This window comes from Kogia breviceps, chromosome 17, assembly GCF_026419965.1.
Source record: "Kogia breviceps isolate mKogBre1 chromosome 17, mKogBre1 haplotype 1, whole genome shotgun sequence".
NCBI lineage: Eukaryota > Metazoa > Chordata > Mammalia > Artiodactyla > Physeteridae > Kogia > Kogia breviceps.
The window spans coordinates 69,856,701-69,880,196 of record NC_081326.1 but is presented as its reverse complement, the minus strand read 5'-3'; the positions used below and the strand labels follow the sequence as shown (position 1 = coordinate 69,880,196).

Here is a 23,496-nt window from a genome sequence, read left to right as displayed (position 1 = left end):
AAAGTGAGAGCCCTGGGAAATGTTCAGCGACCGTGGAGGGGTCCACAGTCACCCTGGATGCCTGTGACCTAGGGGACTGAGTGTGGCTCCGCAGGCAACCTCAGAAGACTCACTGCTGGCCAGTGAGTTCATTCACTGCATACACCCCTCTCTGCGCCTGGGGCTGATGTTAGAATCAAAGGAAAATTCATCCTTATCAGATGGGTGACAGTAAATATTACTTCTCTCTCCCCTCTGGTTAGTAAATTATTACAAGTAGGTGTCCTCATGTTCCCCCCAAGTTTGAGAAACAGGACGGCAGCCGCGTTGCTGCTGGGTCTTTATCTTCAAGTCGCTGTTCAGTCAACAAATTTCTGTCAAGCGCCTGCGTGTGCCAGGAGCAGCTCCAGGCATCTGGGGGTACATCGGGGAACCATACAGCCCAAGTTCTTGGCCCTTTGGGGGCTTTTAGTCGAGCTCGGGGAGGGATGGCACAGGACAAATCTTTGTAACAGAGGAGGCTCGGCGCTGCTCGGCGCTACGGCACAAACGTACGAGCGGGGCGGGGGAGGGCACAGGGGGCTGGCTGGGGAGGGCTGGAATCGTAAATGGGCTCGTGAGATGGGCCTCGGACCTCATGGAGGACGGCGGAGCTGAGGCCGGAGGGAAGTGGGTGTTGGGTGTGGGCTCTGCAGGGCCCCAGGAGGGAGCCCGGGAGCTGCTGCTTCTTACTGCCTCTCTTCTGCCACGTGGATCCCACGAGGCTGCTCGGAACCCCAAGGTGACCCTCAGAGCTCTCCGTACACCCGCACCATCCTCTACTCTCAGGGACACGGCGCATCCAGATGTTCTTCCCGAATCCCCTCCCTCTTGTTGGACCAAGGGACACTCCTTCCCTCTGGGGCTGATGCCTCAGGGCCCAGCGCTCCAGGGACCCTCCCCTCTGCTCGTTCAGCGACGTCACTGGGTAAATCTCCCCGCTCCCGAGACGCCTACCCCCACCCCAAACGAAAGGCCAGCCAAGGTGTGTGTCTGTGCGCCTCGGCGTTCCCAGCGCAGGGAATTCAGCCCTCAGCCCACGGCTGCGCGGCCCCTCCACGTCCCACCTCCATGCTCGCCAGGGTCACTGATGGTCAGCGCCAGTGAAGGCACTGCTCACCGTCCCCGAGAGCCTGGGGCTCTTCCCTGCCTGGACTCGGTGACCCTCCCCATCTCCTTTTCCATAAAATCCTCCATCTGGGGCTCATTTCGGACCCGCCCCACCCCCTGGCTGCCTTGCCCACTTCACATGCTGACGTCCGCCCGCCCCAGTTGCCACCCCTGCCCTTTCTCATCCCCTTCCGTCCACACACGCTCATGAGGGGGTACCATTTCCTCCCTTTGTTTCGACAATGATCTGTAAGTTGACAACTCCTAAATCTCTCTCCAGCGCATGTGTGCTTCCTCACCTCCAGAACCTTCTTCCCCGCCGACTCTCCTGCCCTCGGTGATGAAGGCCAGTACCCAGTGACCCGCTTAGAAAAGAGACGTTTCCCGCCTCCCCGCACGTCCTCATCTCTCCAGTCCTCCGCTCTTGCCCAGCCCTGTTGATTCTCCTCCGGAGGACGTCTTAACGCACTCCTGCTATCCACCCCTCCTGCCCCATCTGGGCTCTTTCCCTCCTTCTCTCCTTCCCATCCTGGGGCAGATGCACTGACAATGTTCTCTGGGGAGTGGGGCTGGAGGAGGAGTGCTTTGTACGCAGAAGACACTTAATTAACTTTCGCACATTGATTACTCTTGATGTTATGCAAAATGGTTATGACTTCGTAAGTCTGAGAAGAGGGAGACCTGGGGCAGCATCTCCAAAGGCAATCGGGCGAACTCTGGAAGGATGAATGAATGGACAAATGCCCCCAGAATTCTCTAGAGCTCTGAGGCAGGTGGAGACACAAATACTCTTTCATTTCATGGGCACAAATTAAAGACAGTATGTCTGTTGAGGATTTGAAATGAACATGACACAGATCTTGCCATGGGACAGCCTGGTAAGGTCGCAGAGGTGACGTGGCAGTGAATGAACTGGTCCTGAAACCTGGCTGAGGGTTGGTGTCCGGTGCGGATGGAGCTACAGTGGAAAGAGGGTGAGTTTGGGAAGCACGTGACCACTTCCTCACGCTCCCCTCAGCCTACTCTGATGAGTCAGGCCTTCCACTAACCCCACTGAAATGGCCCTTACCAAGGGGCCCAGGACCTACCTCCTGTCAGGTCCAGGGGTCAGATCTCTGCGCTCAGCTCACACCACTTCCAATGACATTGTACACTTGACCTCGGCTTCCTTTCAGAAAAACGTTCTTTTCTTGGCTTTCTGTGACATCATAGTCTCCTGGTTTTCCTCCAAATCCGTATCTGTAGCTCTGAACTCTCTCTTGAACTCCCAACTCATGGACCCAGCTGCCGATCTAAGATATATCCCAAATCTGGGCATTTCTCACCATTACCACGTCTTTAACCTTAATTTAACATACCAGCTTGCTCCCTGGACCTCGCGATGGACCTCAGTCTGGTCTCTACTTCCTTTGTTACCCTTCCATAGTCAATTTTCCATAGAGCTGCCAGAATGCTCTTTAAAAAGAAGAATCAGCATAGTTGATTTACAATGTGTATCTGTATGGCAAAACTATTTTTAAAAATAATAATAAAGTGAATTTTCCTGATTACTAAAAATAAACAAAAAAAAGATGAATCAGTACGATCATTCTCTAACTTCGAACTTTCTGATAACTGCCCCCTGCAAGTAGAATAAGTCACTTTTCTGATGACCTAACAGGTCCCTCCAACACATCCGCCTTCCTCTCCTACCGCTTCCTCCATCATCCGCTGGGTTTCCCAGCACCTGGCCTTCTGTGTCCCCCAAACCAGCGCTGCCTCAGCCCTTTGCACTGGCCCCTCGCCTCATTCGCCCCACAGCTGGCCCTTCTCATCACTCAGAACCGGAAGCCACCTCCCTGAACGCCGTACGAAAGTGCTTTCCCCCGTTGCATCACTTCCTCTCCCGTTAGCGTTACACTTTTCTTTGGAGCACTCTTCAAGATCTGAAACTCTTACTTTCTCTGCTTACGCATCCCTGTCTGCGTCCTCTCCTGAGAACAGCAACTCCATGAGCCCGGAGCCTTCTCTGTTCGGGTTACAACTTTCCCCCCAGCCTGGAGAAGAGCCCTCAATGAGTATGTGTTGGCTGCATGCACGAATCAACTCGGGACTGCTCCTGCCCCGACCACTGGGTGTGGATGTGACGGGACAAGGGGCCAACCTCTCCACCATCCAGCAGGCCCGGTGTCCAGACCCCACCATCACTGCAGGGGCACACGATAAAATGTTCCTTTTAACTTAAAATCATAAGAAAAAAATAAATATGATAATAATGGATATATAAGAATGAATCCAGCCTACATTCACCTTTTACCTGCAGAGTCAGAAAATACTTTTGCTGTTTTGGGGGGACAAGTCAACCCCGCCGGTCCCTGGCTTCCTCTGCACTGAGAATGACCATCCCACGCATCAGGGCCAGGGGACACTTAGACGAAGTGCCGTGTGTGCGTGACAACTGAGGGCCGGGTGGCTACAGCGCCGGCGTGGAGGGGTCCCAGTGTGGCTCCCAGGGGTTGGGCACCGTCTCCTTCACCCAGAAGTCCTCTCATAACTGCAGGGCTGGTCACCCTGTGCCCATTCAAAGCCTAAAGAGAAGGCAGCTCCGACTGGTTAGGCAACCTGCCTGAATTGCACGGCTAAAGCCAGGAATTGTGACCCATTTTTCTGATTCCAGGTCCTGGGCTCTCCAGAGAGCCTCAGGACGCACCAGCCCACCCCGAAGGGCTGGGGAATTCGGTGCAGCGGCCCCTCTCCGCAGGAAATCCATGTACTTCCCTGGGACTCCTGGACCGTCCTCTGCTATAATCTGTCACCACGGGCTTGATTTTCCCAGGCTGGAGCTCGTGCCAGCGCCTGGGGCTGCCAGGTGCCGCTTTCCAACTCTCAGGCGGGCTGCCCTCCCCCCGCCCTACTCTCCGCAGGGCCCCCATCCCACCTTCTCCTGGATGAGGCCAGCTCCTGGCCAAGCTCAGGGGCACCTCAGTGGCGGCAATTCTGATTTTTCTCGCCTTCCTTGGAGATGCTTGTGCTTTGGAGGGGAAAGCAGAGCATTGCCTCTTGGAACAAATCTGCTTTTGATCATGCAAATTAATGCCCGGTTAATGTAGGCAGACTGTCAGTTTCACCAGTTAGGGAGAGAGAGAGAGAGAGAGAGAGAAGAGAGGGAAAAATCTCCACCACGGCAACTGATGAAGAATTTCAACAGAAAGCTGCTACTTCAGAAAATAAGATCGTTCTCTGCGAACAGAGCCTGTCCAGGCGTCTCAGGCAGCGCTGATGTTCCACGGGTATGTGGTTAACTTTGCTGATGTCATTAAGACTCCTTGGGTGGCCCATAGACGGCTTGGGGTGGTAAGTGGGAGAGGGTCTTCACATGGAATCTCTGGAAGCCCTACCCAACCTCTTTGGGCTGCGGGAATTTAGTGGGTCTCCGCTGATGTGATGGACGGGTGAGTCCGTGGGCCCACTTGGGGTAGGAGGGGCGTCTACCCCTCCCGTGACTTCCCCCAGGGGGCTGGATGGTGTGTGCTTGTGGGTTGGGCTCTGGATGGTACTGACGCAGGGTGGCATGGGGACAAAGCATGTGTGTGCATCTGCCATGACTTGGAAAATTGGCTCAGGTCAGGCGAGGTGATTTAGTGATTGTACGTCCTTTGTATGCCCGCTTTCTCGGGATTATTCTCTGGATTGGGGAGAATAGCTTTGGATACTGACCGTAGAAGTACAGTTAAAGAATTAAGTGAAAAACTAATATTTATCGAGCACATGGTATTTGCCAGACATTGCTGCATGCGTGATTTCTTTCAAGATCTTTATGAGGATATGTACTAATAATCTCCCGATTTTATAGATAGGGAAACTGAGGCTCAGGCTCTGGAGAATTCAAATACTCCTGATTACAATCCATGGTCCCCCGGGGCACTCTCCCCGCTCCGTTGACACACAGCTGGGGGAACAGGGTCCTGGTCAGTTCCTTCGTCACTGGGTCACTACTGCTGGCAGTGCCACTGTGGGTCCAGTGACCACCCCCCTTCCCTAACTGCCCTGAGGTCCTACAGTAGGATGACCAGCTCTCCAAATAGTGTGTATCAAACTGCATTTTAGTTACTTACTGTTGCCCATTTTCTCTTTTGTTACTTGACTGAGCTCCCCGAGGGCAGGAATTTAATTTGTATTGATGCCCCCGGACGCCTAGCACAGCATCTGGCACATAGTAAGTGACCTTGTGAAGTGTCCCCATGACTCAATGAACAGGTCTCTGTGTTGGGAAAACCTCCCTGAGACCCTGTTCTAGGCGGATGTGGAAATTTTCTACAGTTGGCATGCCCTGCTTCTCAGCACAGACGGGGTGGGAAGGGCTCGGCCCGTATGGACGGACAGAGGATTCGGGAAAGGAACCCCTGGGGTGGACGCCCTCAGGAACGTGCCACCCTGGGATTCTCCTTGGCCAATGGCAGCTGGATTCAGGGGCTGCGGAGCCTTCCAGGGGGAAACGGAGAAACCCAGAACCCAATGCTGAATACAGGTCACGAGCAGGCTGAGGAAGGGAAGGCAACCCGGAGGGCACGAGGGAGCAGACTGTCTGGAAATTAAAGAGGGACGCCAATACCGCCTCCAGAGGGCAGCTGCTAGCTCGGTTCCCACTTGGGTGTCCACGCTACTCCATGGCATTTCTGTGTTGGGCATGATTCTGAGGATTATTCCGCTGGGCTATGATCTGGCTGTAGGGTGTTGTAGGTGGTGCTAGTGCATTTCCATCCCTGTCCTAGAGTTAGCACACAAAGCACCCCCAATTGGAGCCAGAGGACCTTCAGCGGAGACTTGGCTTTGCAAATGACTAGCTAGTAGACCTTGGGACAATCGTTAAACCTCTCGAAACCGATTTCTTCCTCAGTACAATGGTGTTAAATGTTGGTTCGTGGGTATGGAGCTCATGGCATTATGGCCGAGATGAAAGAAGAATGTGGGTGGAAGCGCAAAGCCCTTTGCACCGAGTGGCCCTGATTCTAGCTGGGTTTGTGCTCACCAAGCATGCCGTCATTGTTGGACGACAAGCTCGTGGAGGGAAGGCCTGGCTTTTCCCAGAGGGCTGGGATGGAAAAAGGGTGCCTTTGGAGTTGAATTCTGGCTTCTCTCTGAACTGGTTTCCCATGTGAGCATTAGCGATAATAATCCCTGATCCACAGGGTCATTTGGGAATAAATTATCTCCTTGAAGACTCCCAGGTCAGATCCATTATTTCATTCTTTCCATTGAATAAAGATTCATTGAGCACTTACTGTGTACCAGCCACTTTTGTAGGCACCAGAGATATAGCAGAAAGCAAAATAGATAAAGCCTCAGAGCTCACGGGGCTCACATTCTAGAGGAGGAAGAAATAGAGTAGACAAATGTATAACATTTCAAGGGGAACAAGTGCTGAGGAAGCGGGGCGGGGTAAAGGGGAGAGAGGATGCTGGGGGTGTGGATGCCTCTTCCACCAGAGCGGTCCAGGATGTTCTCTCCAAAGAAGCAGTGTCTGAAGGAAGTGAGGGAATGAGTTACCTGGGGAAGAACATTCTAGAAGAGGGAAGAGAAAGTGCCAGGACCCTAAGGTGGGAGTGTGCTCCGCAGATTTGAGGAACACCACAGGGACCGGTTAGGCCGAAGCACAGTCAGCGGGAGGAGGCGGGCAGCAGGAGATGAGGTCAGAGAGCAAATAGTGGCCACATCAGATAGTGGGCATTAAGGACTGTGGCTTTTCCCCTGCATGAACTGAGGCCACTGGACGGCTTTAAGAAGAGGAGTGACGTGATCTGACTTACACCGTAAAGGGATTACTCCAGCCCCTGGGGTTCTCATAGAGCAAAGGGGGCAAAGCCAGAAGCAGGGAGATGTTGGGGGCCATTGCAAAACCGCCGGAGAAAGATGATGGCAAGGGTCAGGGTGAGGGCAGAAGAGGTGGGGAGAGGGGGTTGGAAACATTTTGAAGATAGATGTGCTGATGGAATGCTACTAGGCAGAGAGAGAGGTTTGGAGTCTGGGTTGCTGTTTATTGAGATGGTGAAGACAGCAGGAGCATACGCTGGTTGGGGGTGGGGACGTAGGGGGAATCAGCAGTTCATTTTGGCTGTGTCAAGGGTGAGAAGCGATGAGACAGCTAAGTGAAGACGTCAAATAGACCCTGCGCTAACCCAGTCTAGAGTTCAAGGGAAAAGCCCAGGGCTAGTGGTGGAGAGTGGCATTGCTTCAGTGCTTCCGGAGTGTTAGTCTGGTTCAATAATCAAGTTGCGGCCCCTTGAAGTAAAGGGCTGAGTCATACATGGGTGCTGGGCAGAAAAATGTAGAGCTGGATCAGGGGCAAAAGTTCCTTCTCCACGGCTGTGAGCCAACAGGACGGAAGCTGTTAGTGACCTAAGCTCTGCTCTATGCCACCGCCCAATACACACACACACACAACGCAACACAATGCTCTCTATTTATACGTATACATAGATATGCACACATATATGCCTAGGTGACGTACTCATATGTATATTCGTAACGTTAGTCATATTAAATTCCTAGTATTCTTTTTCACATTGCCACACCTCCTGGGATAGCCCATGTTAACTGCTTGCTGTGGGTATCTTTCTGCAGCGCTATCCTTTCACATAGAAATAAATACAATTATACATATTTACATATGTATAGATATGCACAGGTTGGTTGTTTTTTAAATATACGAATGCTACCTTAATTTCACACTCCTCTGCATTCTGATTTTGTTGTTTTCCATTTAACAACATATCACAGGCATCCCCAAGCCAGGAGAGATGTATCTGGTTCATTCTTTTCACCGTCTGCATCATATTCAACAGTTCAGCATATTCAATAGTGTGTATCTTCATCTAGTCAACCATTTCCCTGTTCATAGACATTTGAGTTGCTTTCAATGTTTTTGCCACAGTAATTAATGCTGTGATTAATACCCTTGTATAGATCTCATGTCAAAGTGGTGCTTTTATTGCTGTAAGATAGATTCCCCTAAGTGAGGTAGATTGCCCAAGGGAATAGCATAATCCAAAGGATGCAAGACCCCATTTGGTTGCATTGATGATTCTTTCTTTGTTGTTATTAATTCCAACGATACTGCCTTATACTCAGTGGAGCCAGACGGAGCCCTACGCTGAGTGTGTGTGTCCTCACCTTGTGTCATGTGCCGGGACCACCATGCCAGGCTGATGACCTAGAGGGCCCATCAGGAGCAGCTTGACAAGGAGGGCTGGGCGGGCCAGGGGAGAGTGTGCTCGACCTCTTCCTGGGTGGCTGCATCGATGGTTTCTCTGGTCTGAGCAGGAAGTGTCTGCTCAGGCAGATAAATGACCTCACAAGTCCCCCGCACTTTGCTGTGTCTCCAACGAGCCACACAAAGCTGCCCTTGCCCTGTGCCTGGTCCACGCTTTCCTGGGGCGGCCGGGAAGCTCGGAAGCTTGGAAGGCTAGTGCTCAGGTCTCCCTGCCAGGACTCTCTTCAGCCCCACGCCTCTCCTCTCCCAGCCTCCGTGGGCCAAGCGTCTTTCATGGAGCAGCGGTGCCCACGGCCTGGAACGCTGAAGCTACCGAGCTCCTGGGTCAGCCCTGCTGGCAGTTTCCCACCGTGATTCACTCACAGCTGTAATTTGTGGATGTGTCTGTGTTGCTCACAACTCGTCAGGTGTCTCATTTCTGAATCCCACACCACTACCACCTCCCAAACTTCTTATAGAGCCTTTGCACGTGTAGTTTTTCAGCAATTGTTTGGAAAATAAGCAAGTAAGTCGATGACTCTTGACCAAGGTCAGACTTAGGTCCAGAGTCACTGGGCCGCACCCCGCCGGGGCCCCTGAGGCCCCCTCCCGCCTACCTTCACGGCCTTGGCTCTGCTGATGAGCCCGTCATCCTGAGAACTCCCGATGAGCAGATCCACCGTCACCCGCGGAGCTCTCTGCAGGGCTCTGGCTGGAGCTTCTTGGAGGTACCGGCCATCGACCACAGGACCCCAGTAGTGGAAAGGGCCACTCACAGCCAGGAGCTGCGTCAAGTGCAAAGGGGTGTCATGATTTATAGGGACTTTGTCCTTTAAAAAAATGGTACTGGAATAATCCGTTGCATTGCTTCACTGAATCGGGTCTTAACCATAATGAACACCAGTGCTGTTATTTACCCAAAGCTCTACTGGGAAATAAGAGTCACGTGACCAGACAATAGCCAGGCAGGACACGGGAAGGTGCGTCTTGCTCTGAGCAGTGGTTGGTCCCTAGGGGGGCATCCCAGGGCCTCCCACCAAAGTGACAACAGATCCACAGGGAGGAACGGGTAAGCCTGAGCCTGTGGTTGAGTGAGTGAAGCAAGAGATATTGATCGAGGAGGAGGTGGTGGCCAAAGGCAGAGGATGCGACAGGGAAATTCGTCAGCTTTAGCCACCATCCGATTAGCCCGCATTTGGAGGAGCTGAGGATAAGGCCTGCGCCGGGTCTGCAAGTCCAGGCTCATTGCCGAAGGGATTAAAGTGTCAGCTCAGGTGACAGGTTATTCCTGCTGGAGTCCCCTTGGTTAATATCAGGGCTGGGCCGGAGCGACTGGGGGCTGTGAGCGGGATCTTTACAGGCTGGAGAAGGAGGCGCACGACTGTCCTACCTCAGGGGGCATGTTGGCCTCGCTCCACTGCAGCCGTGCCTGTAGTGCTCAGGACATGTCGCTGTGGCCTGACGGGGTGCCACCGAGGTGCCAGCAAGACCCTTTACCTCTGTCACCTCATTTTCTTTTCCTCCTCTGGAAGGTTCCAATCATTATCCCATCGTACAAATAAAATCTGATGGGCAGAGAGACCTGTCGACCCTCAGGACCTGTGCTTTGGTCCGTTACATCCTGTGGCCTACGCATGGCACAGGGGGTCTGGAAATATGCACCCAGTTCCAGCTGGTCACCAACCTACTGCGTGGCCTTGGGTGGGTGGGTCCCGTCTCCTTTCTGGCCTGGTTTCCATTTGTAAAAGCTCAGAGGATGTCCCTCCCAACTCGCACACAAGTGCCCACCTTGGTCTGGGCGTCATTGAGGACACTGGCAGGCTCCTGGCGGAGGCAGGACACCATTTCTTGGATGGACGAGGTGGGGCAGCCGACCTCCTTCGCCAAAGCGGCTGCCTGCTGCCGAGCCGTCTCCGGCCTGATGACAGCGGCGGGGGACAGCGCGGAGCCACCCTGGAACACAAAGCAGACTCAGGGCCCAAAGTCTAGATCGTCTCCCATCCTCTGCTCAGCCCGGAGACCTCAGGGCCTCATCAGGGCTCTGCATCCTTCTGGTAGGCACGGGAGTCCCAGGACCCTTCCCGGGACACCCACAGGCATCTAGGAAGTCAGAGCTGATCGATATTGTATCAACATGTTGTGGGCTCTTGAGTGAGTCTCCCTCGGCCTCGGTTTCTCACCTGTGACGTGAGAGCAGTGGACTGAGTGATCTTCAGTCTTGGCTACGAGCTAAAGCTGTAAATTGAGGCAAAGAGTTGATGGTGGTTGAACAGGGACAAAGATCAGAGCTGTCCTCTGAGAAGAGGACTCTGCAAGAGTGGATACATCCCACCAGCACCCCCTGGGGGCTCAGTTAAGCTAGGGTTGGACTTTAAAATAGATGCCCACTTAAAGGTGATGGAAACACAGTCATTGTGAAAGTAAATTGTATCAGCAAAGTCACTGTACGTCTCCGTACAAATTTCAGGTCTCTGGGAGCATTTCCTCTCTAAGAATGCAGGTGGTGGTTACTGGGTTCTGGGAGATGGCTCTCCGGGCCTGGACTGTTGGTGGAACTGGGTCTTCTGCCAGGGGTGGAAGAGGTGAGCCGAGTGGGATCTTGACCAGGGCAGGACCCCGGGGCCCGTCCTCTGTGGGTCACCCCTTCCCTCCAGCTCAGACGCGGGCTACTGCCCACTACGGAATCAGGGACGGTCTGGGACCGGACTGCTGGCACCGCTACCGTTACTCGTGATGCTGCCACTAATAATAGTAACAGAACGGCCATCGACTGGGGACTTAGACTATCTCGAGAGCTTCCGCCTTTTTATCTCATTGGATCCCCATAAGAGATGTGTATGATAGCGGCTGTTACTGTCTCCAGTTTATACATATGGAAATAAAGAAATAGGGAAATTAAGTAGCTTGGCCAAGGCCAAAAATCTTATCAGAGGTGGAACCAGCCTGTGGCTTCAGACAGCTGGGCTCCAGGGTCTGCTGTGCTCCAGGGCCTTGGGCAGAGAGTGGAAAGCTCTAGATCTATGACCAACCTCTGTAATGAGGGGCAGCTGGGCTGGAGAGTACTGGTCATGGGGCACTTACGGCCACCTGCCAGGTGGTCCCCCTGCCAAGAACTTTTTCCGCTTTGTCTCACGGAATCGTCACAACAAGAATACAAGGCAGGTACAAGTGTCATCCCCGCCCTGTCGGCAAAGCAAACTAAGGCTCCAAGAGGAAAGGGAGAGCCCTCACTTACCAAGTACCTCATTTACTCCAGGGGCTAGGAGCTTGGCAACCACAGTTTGTAAGTACTTCACATGTATTAACTCAATAAATCCTCTCCACAACCCTGGGAGGTAAATATTACTTAGGCCCTCATCTTAGAGAGGAGGAAAGTAAAGCACAGAGAGGTCCAGCGTCTTGCCCAGCGGCGTGCAGCCGGTGAGTAGCAGGGCCAGGGCCCCAGGCTCAGCAGCCCTCGCCTGGGCTGTGCTCTCAGCCCACGGGACGCCATGTGTGTTTTCACATCCAGAACAAGATGGTGTGTCCAGGAGTGAACTGCCCCCCTTGCTCCAATGTAAAGAGAACACTGATCCGGCTGCCTCCATGGTGTATGTTTCCATTTTAGGCCCTACCCTGAGCTAAAACTACCAGCAACACAGAGCTCGGTTTCCTCGTACGTGAAGTGGGTTTACCAGCAGCTACGGCTCTCTCTGGGCCGTTGAGGTAATGCAGAGGAAGCGTTCTGGAAACTGTAAAGTGCAGTGCCACGCTCCCCTGGGTTGCTGGTGCGCGTAGCCACCGCGTAAAAGAGACAAGAGACAGAGGCCTAGCGGGGAGGACGCTGATCCTCCTGAAAGCCTGCTGGACGAGGTTCCTGGAACAGGGAGTACATTCCAGAGCTGCCCCCGGGACGTCCCAGGGGTCTTCGTGCTTCAGGTCAGCACTGAGGTTGACGGGCAAAGCACGGGCGCCGCGATGAGAACAGGCTGCCCTGAGGGTAGACAGAGAGCTGAGGGCAACACTGGGCCAAGCAGATGCCCAGAGGGCAGGCAGCCCTCTGCCTGGGGCCTGGGGCTGGGCCTGTCCGCAAGGAGGGTCGAGGCTCCAAATCCCAGAAGCTAAATGCAGCGAATGCAGAAGCACTGTGCTCCAGACCCGGCCCCAAGTCTACAGGCTGACTTCACAGGTTCCTCAACACCTTTCCCCCTGGGCACCTTGACCCAGAAGTATCGATGCACGTGGTCCCCCCGGGGCGGCTGAGACGCCCGAGAATGACAGGAGCCAACCTCGACGGAGCGTCTCCACGCGTCCTTGGTATCCGACAGATGTTGATTTACTTCAGCCTCACTACCACCCCACGAAGCAGGGGGAGTTATCGCCCTATTTTGTAGAGGAGGGGGTTTCAGGCACAGAGGGGCTCTGTGGACCTCCAGCCAAGGGCTCTTGCTCTGAGCTTCAGCGCCTGTAAACCAGGGCGAGTCCTAAGCAGTAATAAAAGTAAAATGCAAGCCAGTGCCAGCCAACCTGGAGCTCAGCAATGGTGTCAGCAAGTAAAGGTCATGAAGGCTGAACCCTTACGTGGAGTCCCTGGGCCCATGCGTTAATCCTTCCAACACTGAGAATGTCAGCTTTTCTGAGAACCACTGGATGTGCTCAGTCTGAAGGGAAAACACACACACACACACACACACACACACACACACACACACACACACGCTCACGATATTCAAGGTTAAGGCCCCATGTTCTAAATTGCGCTTTGAGCTGACAAAGTGCAGAAAGTCGAGGTGGGCCTCTGAGCCTGCTCTGCCCACAGAGGGGCTGTGAGCAGACGTGGACTTCAGGATGGGGCCCTCTCATGTGTTCTATGTCTTCTACAGATATAAAAAGCCAGAGTCCCTGATACGGCGAGGAAGTGGTTAAAGGCGTGGGTTACACTGACATTGCAAGGGAGAACTCAGAGAACTTTCCTCTCTTCAAGGACCTTGTTTTAATCGATCTTTCTGAAGGAAACCACATTCTTCACGGAAAATCAGTGGTTAAACAAGCCAACGGCCGGCTCAGCCCTCGCTTTGAAGCCCTCGGCCGAAGACAGAGAACTGGGGGTGGCAGGAGGGTGTGGTAAGCAGAGTCGTGCAAGGAGCGGGGCCTCGGGGGGCAGAAGGGCCAGGTCCGAACCCCAGCCCTGATGCTCGCCGACGTAGTGACCTTGGGCAAGTGAGTGACACCCGGGGCCTCCGTTTCCTCGCCTGTGAATGGGGACGGCAAACCTACTCCACGGGCCACGGTGAGGATGCCCAGAGGGGGTATAGCTGCGCCTTCCCCGCGGCGGGAGGCGAGGTCCCCACTGCTGTGAGCGCCGCGGGGCTCAGGGGGCCGGGGACCTGCAGCAGGGTCTCCCCAGCCCGCCTGCCACACCAGCCGTCCATCCCCAGCCCGGGGCCCGCACTTTACCTAAATCTGACCTAGCTATCGAGTGGCAATGACTTTCCGCTTGTTGTTTTTCTACTCTAAAAATAGCGCAGGGCAAAACCACAATTGCTGACTACTGCCTCTTCTTTCTGGAGCCTCTGAACATGGGAAGGTGTCTTGACCACAGCCAGCCACTATGGTCACCCGAGAGTCGGGGCCTGCTCCTGGCCAAGCACGGGCACAGAGCACACGGTCACAGACAGAAAGACACACTCACAGTACAGTCATGCACACATACAGTCAGGCACGCGCGCGCACACACACACACACACATCGCAGACACACACAGACTCACGCTCAAAAACACACACTCTCACACAGAGACACAGACAGAAAGACACACACAGATACACTCAGCCACACACAGACACACCAGACTGGCTTGAAATGGACACCTCAGTGAACCAGTCACAGGTCTTCCCCAGAAAGCACCAAGCAGGGGGGAGTTTCTGTGACAAACACGCCGTCCCAGGAGGGCCTGGTGGCCCTCTCTTAGGGGGACAGGTGAGTCCAAGGAGGTGGCTCTGGGCGGCAGGTGAGCCCTCCGGGAGGCGCCCATTCCTTCTCATCTCCTTCCTCGAGCCCGTCACCCTCTGCCGCAAGTCCCCCCCGCAGCGGATCCCGTGAGGGGGCCGGTGATGTTACCTCGTGGGGAAAGAGGGGGGTGGGTGGGAAGCTGGGCGCCCGCCGGGGGCACAGTGTGGAATCAGGGTGCTAACTCACGCCGAGCCCCTGCGAAGGTGCCCCGCACGTAGCAGTAACTCTCACTTAAACAACGCCCACTATGTGCCACACACTCCAGGAGGCTGTGCACACAGAGGCTGGTTCACACCCAAGAACAACCCTGTGAGGCGGGGACAGGGTTATCTCAGCCCCACGGGAGATGAACCTCAGGGCAGAGATCAGGCTCCTCGCCCCGAGTCCCACAGGGGGGCAGCGAGGACACCGGGAACTGAACCCCGGCGGCTGGCTCCTTAGCAACATGCTCTAACCTTGTGAGCCCTCAGTCTTATGCCCCTGGCCACCGGTCCCTTTGTGTCCCCGTGCGAATGTGAGGCCAAAGCAAAGTGGGAGGTCGTGGCTCCGGGCCCGGGCAGACCAGGGTGTCGACCCCGCTCCCGCCGTTGCCATCTTGCCAACTCCCTTTCCAGCTCCTGATCTGACAGGTGGGGATATTCTGGTGAACACTCATGGGGCTGGTACGCAGAGTGAACGAAAGGACGGATGCAAACCACCCAACATGGATTATCACTCGATAAAGTCAGTGATGATTATCGTGATGAATGCTGTCACCTAGGTATTTTACTCCTGCAATTCGACGTACTATCATTTGATATTATCATCATCCAAGTCACTTAATTAAACCTGTTGTTACAAACCTAGTGACAGGTAGCGAGTCCCCTGCAATCTCTGTCTTGGAGCTCTGCTCACGTGCACTTCCTACTCTTTGAAAATATGGACTATATCCATAGGACACGCATATTAGTGGCCTCAAGAGGAGTCTGTCTATCATCAGGGTCAAGAGAGAGCCAGGAATTCTCATGCTTTCAAAGTTCAGAGCGGGGAGAGATTTCCGAGCATGAGGGTGGGGTCCAGCGGAAGCTGCACGGAAGTAGGACTTGAGTGGGCTTTGCTGGGACGAAATGATCAGAGAAAAGGAAAGAGGGCAGGTGGCCACTCTTGGGGGGAATAGGCAGGGATGGCAGGTGAATTCAGGGGTGTGATTACCCAAGGGAGCTGTAGGGGGTAGCAGCTGGTTGCAGGTATCCCAGCATGCCCAGGACAGGACTTAGAACTCAGAAAAATATGTACTGAGGGAGTGAGCCAGTGGCTGTGTAAGTGGATGGGTAGACGGATGGATGGGTGGATGGACCAACTAACTCTCCTGGATGAAGAGAGGCATGGGCCTAGAGAGGTAGCGGGGAGCAAAAGCGAGAGGGCTTTAAATCCAGCCCAAGCAAGAGGTGCAGTTAGAAGGTAGTAAACCCCAAGATACAGGACAGGTATCTCACAGGCGGTGAGGGGTCAGTAAAGGCCTCTGAACAGGCTGTTAGAGAAGGTGTTTTAGGAATGTCCTTGAGTCTTTTGTCTTTGCATCTCAGTGCTGAAAATAGTGCATAGCACTGAATAGCCTCTCAGCAAATGAGCCTCGAAGCTTCCTGAAGATGAACTTCTGAGGGCAGAGAGGTTGGGACGGTTATTCCTTTACGCCCGGAGCCTGGCACAAAGCTCGGCGTACAGCAGGGCTTCACTCAACACTGGTGAGCGGGAACGCAAATGAAAGGCTGGATGGTGGGTTGACCGCTGAATGGGAGAGGTGCTGTCCGAAGCAGGAAGCCCAGCAGAGGCTCGTGTGGCCAGAGGAGAAAGGGGTGAGGCATAATCCAGTGCTTCACCGCCACTGCCCTGCATAGGACCCTCTCCTGGGCACGGGCCCAAGGCTGGAAGGTCGAGACCGGGATGTTGCAGACTAGTGGGACCGGGGGACACCACTGAGGCGGACAACTCAGAGAGAGCTCTGCAAACTGAAGCAAGAGGTAGACTTTTTAAAAACCCTTCTGTACATCCAAGTTAATATTAGTGTTCTCTTTAATCTTTTCTACACCGAAATCGTCTTCTTTTCTTGATCCCTAAAAGCATGAGTTTTAGCCTAATTTATAACACTTCGAGTTTGGCAAAATTTCAGTCAAAGGGATGATAATTAACACAACTTTCATCTTGAAACCCTAGTCTGAGGGCATTAAGAGCACGCTTCCCCCTTCCTCTTGTTCTTAGGAGTCAGCAGTTCTTGTTTTTAGTTGGTGAAGGCCCAGGGAATTCGGATGAGGAAAAAACCCTGTACCTTCGCCCTTGTTAATGTCCTTCGAATATCCGCCACGGTGTTGCCCTTGCCTCGAAGCATCTAGGCAGCAGGTACAGGGGTGAATCGTAACCTAGAGGAGCACATGAAAGGCAAGGCCGGAAAGAGGCTCCGCGAGGGCTTCCTCTCTTACGGAGAAGCGGGCGTGTACAAAATACATCACCTCTCTAAGCCTCAGCGCTCTCCGCTATAAAGCGCCAGCCTCACAGCCTTGTTGCAAGAGGTGTACGAAGTCCACTGTGTGAGGGACTCAGCACGGGGCCTGGGGCGGAGCAAACGCTCACCACTGGCTTCCACTCCTCCTCTTCCTCAGCTCTATGGGTCCTCCCAACAGGACCACAGCTCGCCAGCCCTGTGGTGACTAATTCTACCTTGTCATTCTCTTTAAAACGTTGAAAGCCACTTCCAGTGTGGAAAAGTGGGCTAGCACTTCATAAGCTGCAGCTGCTGGCAGCAGTCGGAACCTGCAGGAAAGACAAACAGCCCGGCCTCCCGGAGGCGCAGGGAACTGAGCACGAGGTACGGCTTCACGGCCAGGTCTGCTTCCTCCCGGCCGTGGGGCGCCTGCTAAGCCCTCCGCAGCCTCTCTCCACCTCCGTCTCTCCAACTTCATATAACTTCTGTTAAAACATTTTTTAAAAAGCTTCTGGCCACACCACGCAGCAATGTGGGATCTTAGTTCCCCAACCAGGGCCTGCGCCCCCTGCATTGGAAGCACGGAGTCTTAACCACTGGTCCACCAGGGAATTCCTGCTCCATCTTTATATAACTTTTAAAGGGAAGTGGAAGGGAATTAAATGCTTACAACGTACCTTTTAAGAGCCAGTCATTCATGCGCATTTTCTCACGTGATCCCAGCAACAGCCCTATAAGGATTATCATCCCCTCTTTATAGATGGGGGCTCAGAGGGGGTAAGTACTTTGTTCAAGGTCTTGGGACTAAAAGCAGCCGAGCCAGGGTTATAAAGCTTGCACTGTCTCTCCCCTACACTGTCCTACCTATGGCTGGAAACAACGAGAACTCAGCCCATCACACCCTTATGTTCCACGCCACTCGGGGCGGCTTATGGGTGATGACCCGTAAACAAAATCTTTGCGAGGGTGGCCAGGACAGAGAGAGGAAAGGCGGGGAGAGTCTGGCTTCTCCTGTGTCCGGAGTGCCGAATGGGGAAGAGTCACCCGGAACGGCTTGCAAAGGTCCGCTGCCGTGCCCTCGTTATGTCTGCAGCCTGGAAAAGCCACGCAGACCAGAACCCACCCTCGGTCACTGTGGTGTGCACTGACAACTGTGCCACACTCTGCTTTACACAGAGCGCTCACTCAACCTCGTTTCAATATGCTCACCCACCTGATGAAGCAGGAAGAACCAATATTATTTAAAAAGAAAATACATTACTTGTTTAATCACTCTTTTGTACATTCCCTACTTCATTCCAAAAAGAAATTGGGGTATACTCAGGAAAGGGTGTCAGAGAAGTTTAGTAAGCTGCTGGTACCAGGTGAAGGAGGTTAAGAAGCCAGGTTTCCTGAACCCCAAGATGCTGTGGCTTTCCCATGCTGCCACGCTGCCTTGATGGAGGGCAGGGGTCCTGTGAGATCCATGCCATCTCCCCACTGCCTGTCACTCCACCAGGCCCTCTGCATAGTCCGGCTTTGCCAATTCCCAGAGTCCCCTATTAATTCCAGGAGAGGGAATGATGGGTGAGTTTTATGGGCTTTTTACACTTTTCAGAATATTCTAACTTTTCTCCCATGAATTTATATTACTTCTAATTAGAAAGAATTTTAATTACATTTATAAGATCAGTTCCATACTAAAACATAACCTGACTCTTGTCAAGAGGAAAGCAGCCATAGCCACTGATCCGTGGATGCGTGGCAAGGCCAAGGCCATGGAAGAACACTGGGCAGGGGAAAGCAGAGGAAGACCCCCCGAGGGCGCGAGAGGCCGTCCTGACCGAGAGGAGCGGTCCCAAGGACGAGCCTTGCGTCATCACATCACAGGTCTGCCGAAATGGCAGTCCTCTTCACAGCCTGGAGAAAAGCTAACGTGCATTGTCCTACAGCCATCGGTGTCACCTCAGTTTAGTTAAAGGCAGAACGGCAACTTTTGCAATCTTTAAAGCCAAAATAGCAGCACAAAAATCTATGGTCGAAAACACAGGTGAACAACACAAAGAAAATTAAAATTACTTACCGTCCTCTCAATCAGGGAGCATGACTGTTAAATACTGTTATCCTCCGAGCATGTATCTTCCGTGTGTGTGTGTGTGTGTGTGTTATAAGTAGGCAACAAGTTAAATCATATTGATTTTGAACTTGTCTTTTTTCATCTCACAGTCCATTGTGAATATCAGCCTGTGCTGATGCCTAGCCACTTACGAGATTTTCTAATGCCATCATGCACCAGGTATCTTAGGCTGTTAGGGAGAGAGTCACAGGTGGATGCAAAGCTCTGCTCTGATTTGTGCTTTTCGATTTGGACTCTTCCTTCATCTGTAGGAAGGAGGGTAATGATGCTGATCGTTTCCCTAGAGGACTGTGGTAGTGAAAAATAAGATGATTTTCATATAACAATAGGGTGCATTACACACGTGAGTATTCAGTAAATGACAGCTTTGTTGTTTCTAGTCTTACGATGCTTTAGACAACACTGAAATGCACATCCTCGTAGCTAAATCTATTCACACAGCCATCATGATTTTCATATACAAAAGAATTACTAGGTCAAAAGGTATACATATTTTTTTTCTGCGAGATAACGAAAATGTATTGAATGAGAAGTTTACATAATATTTTAATTATTTCCCAATAGATACCATGTGAAAACCTTTATTAAACGGAAATATTTTTGTACTGTATATGTATGATAAACATTTAGATAGTATTTTAAACCATGTTTCTTGGCCTCTATAGCTTTTTTTTTTTTTTTTTTTTTTTTTTTTTGCGGTACGTGGGCCTATCACCACTGTGGCCTCTCCCGTTGCGGAGCACAGGCTCCGGACACGCAGGCGCAGCGGCCATGGCTCACGGGCCCAGCCGCTCCGCGGCATGTGGGATCTTCCCGGACCGGGGCACGAACCCGCGTCCCCTGCATCGGCAGGCGGACTCTCAACCACTGCGCCACCAGGGAAGGCCAATAGCTAACTTTTAAAAAATGGTTTTAATGAGCTATATAACTCACATACCAGACAGTTCACTCATTTAAAGCATACAATTCAATGGTTTTTAGTTATATTCACAGAGTCGTGCAACCATCACCATAATCTAATTTTAGAATATTTTCATCGTCCCACAAAGAAATCCTCTACCCACTAGGAGTCAGTCCCCATTCCCCACCCTCACTCCCGGCCCCTAGAAACCACTAACGTATTTCTCATTGTGAACGTGTCATATAAATGGAATCACACAATACCGTGGCCTTTTGTGTCTGGCTGCTTTTCACTTCATCCATGTTATAGCATGGAAGGATCAGTACTCCATTCCTTTTGGTTGCTGAATAATTCTCCACTGCCTAGATATACGATTATTTTGTGTACCTATTTATCAGCTGATGGACATTTGGTTGTTTCTACTTTTTGGTGATTATAAGCAATGCTGCTGTGAACATTCGTGTTTAATTTTGCGTCTGTGGATATATGTCTTCATTCTCTTGGTTGTATTACTAGGAGTATGTATGTGTGTATGCTGGGTCATATAGTAACTCTATATTTAACCCTTTGAGAAGGTGCCAACATGTTTTCTAAAGCAGCTGCGCCACTTTATATTGCCACAAGCAATGTACGAATGTTCCCATCTCTCCACATCCTCACCAATGCTTTGTCTTTTTTATTATTATTATAGAAATTTTAGTGGGTATGAAGTGGTATCTCATCATGGTTTTAATTTGCATTTCCCTAATGTCTATGGTGTTGAGTATCTTTTCATGTGCTTATGGGCCATTTGTATATCTTCTTTGGGGAAACATCTATTCAGATCCTTTGCCCATTTTTAAATTGGGATAATTTGTCTTTCTGTTACTGAGTTATTAGTGTTCACTGTATATTCTGGATACAAGTCCCTTATCAGATATAGGATTTGTAAGCATTTTCTCCCATTCTGTGGGTTGTCTTTTCACTTTCTTGATGGTACTTTTTGCAACACGAAAGTTTTTAGTTTTGGTGAGATCCAGTGCATTTATTTTTTTCTTTGCTGTTTTTGCTTTTGGGGTCATATACAAGAAAGCACTGCTTAACCTAATGCTCAGGAGTCCTGCCCAGCATTCTAACTATACATATTTTTAAAACATTTTTTATAACGTGCTGCCAAAATGCCTTACAAAAAGGCATTATTATTTGCAGACTTAACTCACCAACCAACCGTGTCTACACATGGAAGAAAGAGGAGGAGATGGCAGCAGGTAGTGGGCGCCTGCTGCGTTCCACGCCCTTTACATCATCTTCTAAACCTCGGAACTGGGGAGAGAAGGCTGTGTCCCTTTTATGAAAGAGGGACAAAGCCTCAGACAGGATACATGACTTGCCCCGAATCACCCACTGCTTCTGAGTTGGATTCAGCCTGTTTGTCTCCAAAGCAGCTGCACGGTCCGGCCTCCCTATGCCAAAGGGAATAGGGACCAGGCAACTATCTGCTCTCAGCCTCCCTTCTCCTGACATCTTTGGCAAATGGTACTCTCCACGTGACCTGGCTACAGATTGTCCCCTTTACCTGGATGCACTGTGCGGAGGCCTTGCCCAGGCATCCACTGCGGGGAGCCCTCCCGGGTCGGGGAGCCTGTGGGGCACTTGCTCGGCCTTGGCTTTGCCCCTTTAGAACAGAGCTTGCTCTCCTGCCATGTTTCTCCTCCAGGCTCTTGGAGATTTGACAAAATGCCTTTTTCCATCTGTCACAAACATTACATCCAACGGCCTCAGTCACCTTCTGGCTGTCAGAAACCATTTAAACTCTTGCCACTTGAAAAGTACTGCTTTCCCAGGCAAAGGTATCACCCTTTAAAAGTGACACCCTGAGTGACGGCCAAGGCAATGGCTGCCCCCTTATTTCAAAGGGAATTGAAAAGGCAGGCTCCTGAGTCTTTCTCCCTGGTCTCAACAAGCAATTCATACATACACGGTGGGCAGGTGTCGCTTTTTAAAAATAATATCAAAATTATAACGTGTAAAAGTGCCCAGATGTTTCTTTCCAGTCATGTATTCCTGTGGCTTTGTTTCAGGGGCCAGCTGGCCCAGAATAATGCCTAGGGCAGCTGGGACTGTGTGGAAGAGAGGGCAAGTCTTGGCCTCGGAGGATGTCAGCCTAGGCTTTCCCACATTCTTATTCCTTGGCTTTGAACAAATCAGTCACCCCTTTAAGCCTCAGTCCCCTCAACGATACAGCACGTGGCTCACAGCCTTCTTGCATCACGGCCTTCCTTGTTGCAAGAGGTGTGGGAAGTCCACTGTGTGAGGAACTCAGCACGGGGCCTGGGGCGGAGCAAACGCTTCACTGGCTTCCATCCCTTCTCCTCCTTTTACTTCTGTGGGTCCTCCCAGGAGGAATGCCAGCCCTTTGCTGACTAATTCTACCTTGTCCTGCTCTTAAGACTTTTGAAAAGCAAAGCCAGTGTAGAGAAGTGGTAAGAACGTGGGCTTAGAAATCAGAAAGGCTTGCGTTTGAGCCTCTGCTCTGTCCCATAGTGGCCTTGTCGTGTTCATAGTGACGCAACAATGAACTTCACCCAATCAGTGAACTTCATCAAATCCACTTTGTAAAGTTGGGATTTTTTTCACCTTTCTTAGTTTTGTTGTGTGGGTTGGTGACATCAGGATACATGAGTAAGTGGCAGTGACGGTAGCTCTGGGGGTTAGCCGGCCCTTGCCCAGGGCTGCACTTGAACATCTAATTTCAAGGCGGAACGATGGAGGGGTGAGAGGCACTGCCTGCACTCCCAGCCCAGAGGAAGCTGGCCTAGAACCGAAGCCTGGCCGCTCTGCCGCACGGCAGAGACTGCGCCGCTTGTTTTCCCTGTAGGTTGGACTCCACAGTCGCTGTGGTACGTGAACTTCCCCACCAAATATGAGCAGCTAGAAGACGGTAGAGCCCAGCCCAGACATCCAGGCGTGCAGAAGCCATGTCTGATTACTAGTTTCCTCTCCGTCACCCCCGACTGCCTCCCTCTCTCCATCTCCCCCTCCTTCGCTTTCTTCCTTCTCCTTCCCTCCTGGAGTAAATGGCCCCGATCGGCTCCTGGCCCACGGAAAGGGCTCCCTGTACCTGCCCTGGAGAAGCGCAGCGTGTGTGGAAGTTCTGAGATTCTGGCAGGTGTGGATGGTCTTGTGCGTGCAGGAGGGGAACTGGCTGGGGGACAGGGTGTCCCCTGAGGGGACAGTATCAGCAGGAGGGGTGACCTGGGCTGCGTGGACATGACTGGTGGTGCCTCGGGGTGGAGCAAGCCGGAGCAGAGCAGAGAGGAGGGATGTGGCCCAGCGTGGGTTTGACATCCCTGGAGAGGTCAGCTGAGGAGAGGGCACCTCGGCAAGAGGCTGGGCTGGGAGGAAGGGCACTGGCCCGAGAGGGCCTTCCTGGGTGCCTCGAGCAAAGGCGTGGGGAGGGCCTGCCCCAGGGAGCTCAGTTACACGGTGCTGGGGTCAGGTTCCAGGATGGGAGTGTCCCTGTGCTGGCCACAGAGGTCGGGAGGAGGCCTGGAGGGAGGGGTCTGCGCCGGAAGTGGACTGTCCAGGGTTCCCGTAACGTCCGGACCACAGAGGCCACCGTGGACTTGCTCTTTGAGGTTGCAGAGGGCAAACTGTCTGTACAACCAGCTGAACTGAAACCTGCGACCCGGGCC

General features: G+C 52.4%; 2 protein-coding genes across 2 annotated transcripts in view; one reads left to right on the top strand and one right to left on the bottom strand.

Annotated features, from left to right (window-relative positions):
* TG (thyroglobulin) overlaps positions 1-23,496 on the bottom strand; it is a 236,113-nt gene that overhangs the window by 23,009 nt on the left and 189,608 nt on the right. The window contains exons 42-43 of the mRNA XM_059043034.2: positions 10,145-10,309; positions 8,974-9,141 (exon numbers count right to left, since the gene is read on the bottom strand). Coding sequence (XP_058899017.1) covers positions 8,974-9,141; positions 10,145-10,309 — 333 coding nt within the window. The remainder of the gene's footprint in view (positions 1-8,973; positions 9,142-10,144; positions 10,310-23,496) is intronic.
* The window catches only part of SLA (Src like adaptor), a 61,663-nt gene continuing 42,120 nt past the window's right edge, over positions 3,954-23,496 (top strand). Inside the window, exon 1 of the mRNA XM_059043075.2 lies at positions 3,954-4,397. The gene's annotated coding sequence lies outside the window, so the exon portion shown is untranslated. The remainder of the gene's footprint in view (positions 4,398-23,496) is intronic.